This window comes from Tachysurus fulvidraco, chromosome 12 (assembly GCF_022655615.1).
Source record: "Tachysurus fulvidraco isolate hzauxx_2018 chromosome 12, HZAU_PFXX_2.0, whole genome shotgun sequence".
Classification (NCBI taxonomy): Eukaryota; Metazoa; Chordata; class Actinopteri; order Siluriformes; family Bagridae; genus Tachysurus; species Tachysurus fulvidraco.
Genome location: NC_062529.1, coordinates 7441150 through 7450195, shown reverse-complemented (window position 1 = coordinate 7450195; position 9046 = coordinate 7441150). Strand labels below are relative to the sequence as shown.

At 38.6% G+C, this 9046-nt stretch overlaps 1 protein-coding gene across 1 annotated transcript; it reads left to right on the top strand.

Moving 5' to 3' along the window:
• The first annotated feature begins 2850 nt into the window (after window positions 1-2850).
• LOC113659323 (putative transmembrane protein INAFM2) lies at window positions 2851-5622 on the top strand. The gene has a single exon (XM_027172027.2). The coding sequence runs from the start codon at window positions 3443-3445 to the stop codon at window positions 4001-4003; it is 561 nt and encodes a 186-aa protein (XP_027027828.1). The 5' UTR covers window positions 2851-3442; the 3' UTR covers window positions 4004-5622.
• The last annotated feature ends 3424 nt before the right edge of the window (window positions 5623-9046 follow it).

The window sequence follows — 9046 nt, the reverse complement described above, 5'->3', positions numbered from 1 at the left end:
GTGTGTGTGTGTGTGTGTGTGTGTGTGTGTGTGTGTGTGTGTGTGTGTGTTCAAAGGAGGTTAGTGACTAGAAAGAGGTTTCTTTAGTTTACGTAAGTTGGACTTTTTCAATGTTAACCAAAATTTGTACAATTTTTCATTCACTATAAATTTTATGTCATTCACATCAAAACATTTTTAAAAATAGTAGCATATTCATCGAAAACAACTCATTAAACGTTCTTCTCAGTGTCCAGAGACTTTTTATTTATTTATTTAATAAATATGAGTTTGCCCACATGAAGAATCGGTTTGTGTTTTTTTTTAATCACTACATTTATCACTAGGCATCACTTTATATGTAAACACAAAACAGAACTAGGTTATGGACTAAAGCACTCTCCTGTCATGGTGGATCTGGTATCTAATCAATACTGTTGATTTTGCTTTAGAAGTGCTTTCTTAGGATTATTTGTGGGGTTTATGTTTAGCTGTGATTAATGTTATACATTTCTGACTAACGCAAAGCATAATTTGAGTACAGAGACACTAAAATACATTCTATTTAATGATGTCTAATAAAGAAAATTGTTTTTGGATATTTAAATCTATTACATGTGGGAATTTATTTCACATTTACATCCCATAGAAACAGGAAATGGTCAAAGGCAAAAAAAAAAAAAACAGGAAATGGTCATGACAAAAATGACAGTGTCACAGACATTCATTGCAGGGAGTCCTAGAGAGCACTTAGTTGTGTTGTGTTATTATGTAGGTAGGTGGAAAACTAGCAGAGGGGGAAAAAATAACAAAATGGGAGATGTGACTAAAAACAGTATCACCAGAAGGTGTATCACATAATAGAATTAGTTACAATACACTTAAGAAAACATTAATAATTGCAGTTCAATTTGCATAGGTATAGTAAAGAACCTTCACAATGAAAGGCCACCTTCATTCTCAACAGTAATTCACAATGTCATTAATTTTGTTTACGGGTTCTGGAAAACATCTGGACTTTTCTAATGACATATTGCTTAATCTGCATCTGACCAGGCCAATGAGCTTCAGTGCCATCTAATTTGACTGGTTCCAGTGGGAATGGGTGGTGCATGCTTAGCTTGACTGTATGTAATAGAGCAAAATGATTTTTTTCCAAAACATTTTCATAGTAATGTTGAGGTTTTTTATTGGTCAAACACAGGAGTTCAATATAATTTTGTTTGCATATAATTCCATTAACATAAAATAAAATTAATGCATAGTGAATTTCCCAAAGTTACACTAACATGTTAAACTGCAGCATTTATTCCGGTCCACCTGAAATCAACTGAACCGTGGAAGAGATCATTTACGGCTAATAGTGTATAATAAACAATGCAGGTGTTAATTTAACCCTGGACATTTTGTTGAATATACACGATTTTCGGATATATCAGCAAGTCAGCAAAGGAACAGTCAGTTCTCAAAGTATCGCAAGTGTAAGGATAAACCCATGATGCACATTATGAATAAGGCAAGCCAGTGGAAGCATTCTTTGAAACCTTGGATCCTGGCATTCATGTGGGTATTTTTTTAAACGTACCATCTTGTTGCAGACCAAGTGAACCCCTTTATTTCAACAGTATTCCATAATGGCTCTGCCACACTGCAAAGCTAGGAAGAAATAGTTTCAGGAACATCACAAAAACTGACAACATGATGTGCTGGCCTCAAAAATTCCTCAGATCTCGATCCAACTGAGCATCTGAGTAAGATCCATGGAGAACTGACCGTGCCACTTACTGGACTTAAAGGTGTCTGCTGCTAACATCTTGGTGGTGGATACCACACCATCAAAGGTCTTGGGGAGTCTAGCCCTCAAAGGGGCAGAGCTGCAGGTGGCAAAATATTTGTCCTAGACAGTATTATGCATGTGGTCTTAGGGTTATGGCTGATTGGTATATAACAGAAATTCAGTGTCACAGAAAACATCTGGAAAAAAAAGATTCTCTGTTCTGGTGAGACTTGAACATTTTGGCCAAAGCACTTACTTACATATAGCAAAACTGTACATAAATACTGTACATCACCTTGAGATCACCATTCCTACAGTAAGTATGGTTGTACTAGCATCATGTTGTGAAGATGCTTTTCTTTAGAGGAACAGGGAAATACAGCCAAATATAGGACATCATTGTCTGTAAGTGACTTTAATGCCTTCCAACAGGAGAATGACCCTAGGAATACTGTGAAAGCTACAGTGAAGAGGTTCAATACCAAGAAACTAAATGTGTTAGTCAAAATCCCAAGCTTTAAAATAGCTCTAAAGGGCAAAAATATCAGCTCAACTTTAATTAACAGAAAAGAAAAAGGAAAAAGGAAAAAACAACACATTGACAATAAAGTATATTCCAAAAAAAATTTGATTTTACTTTCAAATCTTTGACATATTGCCATAAAATGCTAAACCTGGACATTCAAGTGAAAATTCAAAGCACGTTTTATATTACTCATGCTAACTGTTTTTCAGAACTTATAACTACAATAATAGCTGTGGATTTATATTGCTATCCAAGGTGCTGAACTAACGTGACCCCACCTCCCTTCACCCCTTAGCTATTGCTCGCTAGTGGCTCACATCGCCTACATTCTCACACCTTGTGTACGCAGGACCCAGTGTTTATCTACAGTAAATAGATTGCTCCAGAAGGACATGAGTGGGCTACAGCACAGCTTTCAGAAATTAGCTAACAAGTTCACTCAGTTGGCCGAAGCAGAGAAATCACCATATTCAGGACTGCAATTTGTGCACCTTCTTTACATTCAGTAATTCATGACTGAATAATATTTAATTTCTGACTTTACATTTTTATCCGATGCTCGTTCTGGTTCCGTGGGTATGTAATTACACTTCGCGGCGAAAAGAGATCTAAAGATCTATCTGACATGCTCTTGAGCACCTGAGCATCATCGCCCCCATGCTCTCTTAACATCCACTCACTATGTCATAGCCGTCTCTTTAAGAGCCCTCGCCCGCCCCCTCTGCTGTATTTTTAGCTGAGCAATGCTCTACAGATGCTGAACAGGACGAGCAGCGGTGCGTGTGCCATAAATGATCGCGCTTAAACCTTCAGATCTGTTGAATGATGCATTATAGCGCTTGATATCTCTTTCGATATTGGCGCTTTCAGGAAACGGGCGCCTGGATGCTACAAAAAAAAAAAAAAACAACACTGCCGGACCTTATGACGAGGGGATGAGGTGTGCCATCATGGATTTTTGAAAAGGTTTCGAGGACCGAAAATGGACGGAAATATATTGCTCTAAATCGCGAGCAGGCCCCTGAGCGTCCAGTGCGCCTCTCCGGTGCGTCTTTTTACGTTTGCACCTAAAACGTACCCTTTTCTTTGATTTCAAGACCCTCCAAAAAGCCTTCAAGACGGACGGGATAGTGGAGCACCGAGGCAAAAACCGTGCCAACATGCGGGAGAGGGACTTCATGCCCAACATGGAGCGGGGCAAGCCAGCTACGTACACGGGGGACAAGAAAGCCAAGATGGCCGCAAAGACCAACAAAAAGTGGGTACGGCTGGCCACCGTGTTTGCCTACGTGCTCTCCGTGTCCCTGGCAGCTATCATACTTGCCATTTATTATAGCCTAATATGGAAGCCGACAATCCAGGTTCCAGCCGGGCCCAAAGGAAACAACAGCGCATCCACGAACGCCTCGACCAGCGTTAACGGAACCAGCGCCAATTTCACCGAAGCAGACAACGGCACGAGCACAAATGGTACGCAAATAAACTTGGGGCTTAATGTGACTGGCACCGGAAACGAGAGTGCTTACTCGGCCGCCATTGAATACACGCCTGTCAGCGAACAGATGAAACAAACCGGGTTTGAACAGTACAGATATGATCAAAACTCGGGAAGCGTCACAAGTCCGAGCGACGCAAAAAGGGAAAAGCGCGAGTCGGTACCAGAGAAATATGCGCGCTCTCGAAACGAGCCTAGTGAACCGGAGCAGAGAGGACAAGAATAATTTAAACTGTTTAAGCTTACACTTCAAACCGCATGCTGCCGCACAAATAATGTGCAAAAGCAGTAGAATTTCGGCACACTATTTAGTGCGGTAATGTGCGGTTTAGGACGTGTCCTAGTAAACTCAGTTTGGTGCATAGTGGAGAGCGCGCGCGCGGCCGAAGCTGACAGCTATAACGGGTCCGTGGAATTAAGGTGATGTGGAAGTATTGTACGCATGGTGCATGGACGCCAATTTCATTTTGCTAACGCACAGCAAAGACTCGGTTATATTTTTTTAAAACATTTTCATGTAACATAAACTGTCCAAAGTTGTAATCTTTTATTTTAGGGCACATGAGACCTGTTTGATGGACACTAAACTGAAGACTGTTTGATAGCCATCCAGCTTCCCAAATCACCTCCGTGTGCTTGCATAGTTTCTAAACAGTATAGCCTGCCATACGTATTTATTTGAACTGCAGCACGAAAATAATTAACAGCATCTCAGTTTTATTTAGAAGAAAATAGTTTACATTGAATTTCATTGGAACAATGTCCATATAGCCTCCCAATTATACAGGATTTCTTGTTCAGAGGAACCTGTGTCGAGTTTCGCTCAGGTATGTGCAAATGTTCATGTAAATGTATTCTGTATTTGGTATATATATATATATATATATATATACATATATATATATATATATATATATATATATATATATATATATATATATGTACATAGGTCACATGTAGGCTATTTGGTAAATGTACATAGTGCACATGCTCAGGCCTTGATTGAACTTTCAGCATAGGCTACTTTTTACAAAAAAAATCATGTATACTAAATACAATTATATATATACACCGCCCCAAATAAAAATAAAGGCCCTTGTAAAAGGATGCATGGTTTCCATGTTTTTGTCAAAATGTATTTTATTTTTATGTATAATGTATTTTATATTTTAAGCATCTTATTCCAATGATTATAGACACAGGCTCTTTGAGTAGTTAAGGGTTTATTGATTCCTAAAAAGGTTCTACTTGAAGCTCTTCATTTAGGTAAACACCTCTGTTATAGGGTTCATAGGAGCTACTTACAAATTGTCCCTCAGTTTGGGGTTTTGTGTAACCAAACGTTTTCAGCTTTCATCCTGAACTATGAATACTACCATATAATATACTATATGAAATACGTTATGAAGGAAGCAGGGCAGTAGGCAGATGAGTGAAATGTTTCCCCTTAAATCACAATAAAACCAAAGTGATGCAGGTCTACTTAAGAAGGAATGAATTCACTGTAAATAATGACAGGCACAAAAGTAAGCCTTTAAATTTTATACAGTACAACTGTGTGTGTGTGTGTGTGTGTGTGTGTGTGTGTGTGTGTGTGTGTGTGTGTGTGTGTGTGTGTGTGAGGGAGAGAGAGAGAGAGACAGAGAGAGCACGGTAATGGACCATAGTGTTTATGGGCCTCTATCAGGAGACAACATTGAAAGCTCATTCATCTTCTGAGTCATTTCTAGCCATCTAGGATGTGATCAACATAATCACCCCTTTTCACACACACACACACACACACACACACACACACACACACACACACACACACACACACACACACACACACACACACACACACAGCTTAATGCAAGTCTGCATTGTATATAGTAGCTGCACTGACAGCTGTTCTTGTAAACAAGGTGTCCCTGTAGGCTTCTTTGATTCTGCCTGCCTTTTAGCTAAGAAAAAAAGGGATTAAGTGGTAGCATAGGAGCAAATCAATAGTAAGCACTGAAGGGCATCAAATGTATCAAACCCACTGTCCAATTCCGTTGTGGCTTGATCTATTAAGCTCGAATGTGTGCATTTAGCTATTAAAACCATGGAAAAGGACTGAAACTGTTGTAACAATTCAATAATAAAATGCAACCAAACCTCTTATTGAAACCAAACACCAGTTTGTTGCCAGTTTATTGGAACCGATGTCTTCATTTTAGATCGAAAAGGCAGACGGATGTACAGAAGACATCACTAATGAAGAGATGCACCCTGACAGCATCTTTTACTCTCATTACCCCTGCGGTCCCATCAAGCCTAACGATCTGTAAACGTCTCAGCAAGGCCTGTATTGGAAATGTTGTTCAAAGAAGAATAAGGTCTATAAGTGTTAGAAGCATGAGCCATTGTATAAACCACAAATCTTTTCAAAGGGAAATAATAAATGTGGTTTATGGAGTTACATAATGGCTAGGCTTTCGAGAGGCACTAGAGTTCCATTACTGATCTGAATGAGACATACAGTACAGTACAGAGGATTGGGACCATGGTGACGGCTCAATCACAGACAGATATACAAAACACACACACACGTACAAACACACACCTTGTGTTCCTACACCTGCTGATCTCCCACTAACACAACAGACGATAGCTTAAGACACCCTGAGCTTGGTGTGTTTATGTGCGTGCTTGAGATGATGATATGCACATAGGACCCAGGTGCAGCTGAAATAATGCAACGTGTGTCAAGAGACTCGGGAGCCATTTTACAACAAACAACAAGATGTGACTTCATGACACATTTAAAGGGCAGGAAGCAATGCTGAATGTACAAACGACCCTGTACAATTTTTTTGCTTCATAATCAGATTAGGAAGTGATTTTCTTTGGAATAACTGAAGGAAGAATGCTGTACGGTCTTGACCGCATATGTCTGAAGTGAGGTTTCAAGACATCTCATAAAACCGATGACTTGTTCTAAGAAACGAACTATGACACTTACGTAATCTGTATCTTAAATATGTGATGAACATGTAACACACCTGCACACCAAAACACACCATAAATACTCAATTACTCCACTGACATTCTGTATACTGCACCTTTACTCTCACTGCATTTAACACACCCGCACATTTGCTACATCACTTCCCATTTAGTACTGTGTGCACATTCTGCAACATATTTCAGTATCCTATTCCCTTTTTTCCATATTATTCTTATTTCTTATCTTTTCTATTCATTTTATTTCTCAAGACGAGTAATTTTTTTCATTTCTTCAATAAATAGTAAATTGTTCACTGTCTACAACTGTAGATGTGACAAATAAAATATTAAACATCGAAATCGTCGAAATATTATTCATTAAATTATTAAACATTGAAATCTTTGATCTCAAAACCACTGTGATAAAGGCAATTATACCGTATTAACAGGACAATAGCCTGATCTCGGATCAGCACTTTGTAGTAAATAAATCTGACCTCATGTGACACCTTTCGCAGTTCTCTTCTCCTTCATGCTCAGGAATCATAACCATACAACAAGAAGGAAAAGACAACGTGCCGCGAAGAGAGCGGAAGAAACGTAACACATTGCTAAATGCTGCTCGTGTTTACTTCACCTGAGACGAGGGAAAAGAAAATTGTAACAGCTTAGTATTGATCAGAGAGAGTAGTGTCGATCGAAGCACAAGGACGAGGCTTTTATTCCATCTGTAATTGAACACCATTAAACTCTGTCATACAGACTGACAGTGTACACTGAGGTTTGCTCATAAGGTGAAATTGAGTAATGGTAAAGATATCCAGTTCAATGTAATTCAGTTTTATTTGTATCGCACTTTTAATAATGAAAACAGTCACAAAGCAGCTTTAAAGAAATATTTCAGTTCAGGATATTAATGCTTTGAGGAGGAAACCTTAAGAGACTCAAAAAGGATCCCATCCACGTCTGGGTGATAAATATAATAAATAACAATTATATATGAATATTGTTCTGGAAGCTGCCGCAGTTTGAGGTCACCACGGCAGATCATCTGGTCCAAATATTTGATTTTGGAACAGATTCCTGACAAAACTCTCCCATTTCATCCAAGCTTGGGACCGGCACTGAGAGTCAACCCCTCTGCAGCTGGATTAGCTCTCTGCCTGGGAATCGAACCCAGGCTGCATCAATGAGAGCGTGGGATCCTGTCGCTGGACAATTCCACCTGTTTCTTGATTGATTGAAGTTATTAATCTCACAGGTTCACTCAGGATGTTGATGCTGGAGTTTCTGAGTAACACTTTATGTCTTCTAGCTCTTTTTTTTAGCGGTGCTGCCATGGCTAGTCTGGCTGGAGCCCCTGCTTGAACAATGTAACCATTATATGATGATTATCAAGATATGTCATTATTTATTGAGTATAGTTAATTGCTGTTATTAAGTTTAAACATGTACAGTAGTGCTGAGGAATCATCATTTCTGATTGGCCAGGAGGGAGCAATACAATTTCTCTAACAGCTCGTAGAAGAGTTAATGGCAATATTCTTCCTTTATTCCCTCATCATTTCTGTAGTAACAGAGACTTTCATGGTGACTTGTATAATGAAATTGTAAGGACATATTATTCAGTATTTTGTCAGTGAGTTGTAACAATCAGAGGTAAAGCTGGAAATTATTTTTCAAACATGCGAAAGTCTTTGTTTTTTGTTTTGCTTACTTAATGAGGTGAGATGTATTGTATGTTTGGACAGGTTGATGGCTAATTTCACGGTACTTGTGACCAGTGACAATAAAGGCTACTACTAGTACTACTACTACTAATCATGATGAGAGAAAAGCACAGCTGCTGACGAGTTGTTCCCAGCTCGCATAAGTGTACAGCGATTACAGGAACTTGGCTCATGGTGTTTAATGTAAAATAATTTGATGTAACTATAAATAGGTTTGACGTCATTTTTAATTAATAAAAAAAAGTGAAATGATTGGAAAGTTGCTGTGGTTTAGGATAATTAAAACTCTTAAAATAATCAGTGATTATTTTACACGATCAGCATGTCTTAAATTGTTGTACACACACACACACACACACACACACACACACACACACACACACACACACACACACACACTTTATACTGTATATTGTATACTGTATGTTAGTATAATGCATCTGTCTGAAGAAAAAAGTCTGAAACAGGCTTAAAAAATGAGACAATAACAAAAAAGGATGAGGATATACATGTATATAACCTGTTATTGCAGTCCTATTTTTATTTCCTTCCCTGTGTTCTTAGAA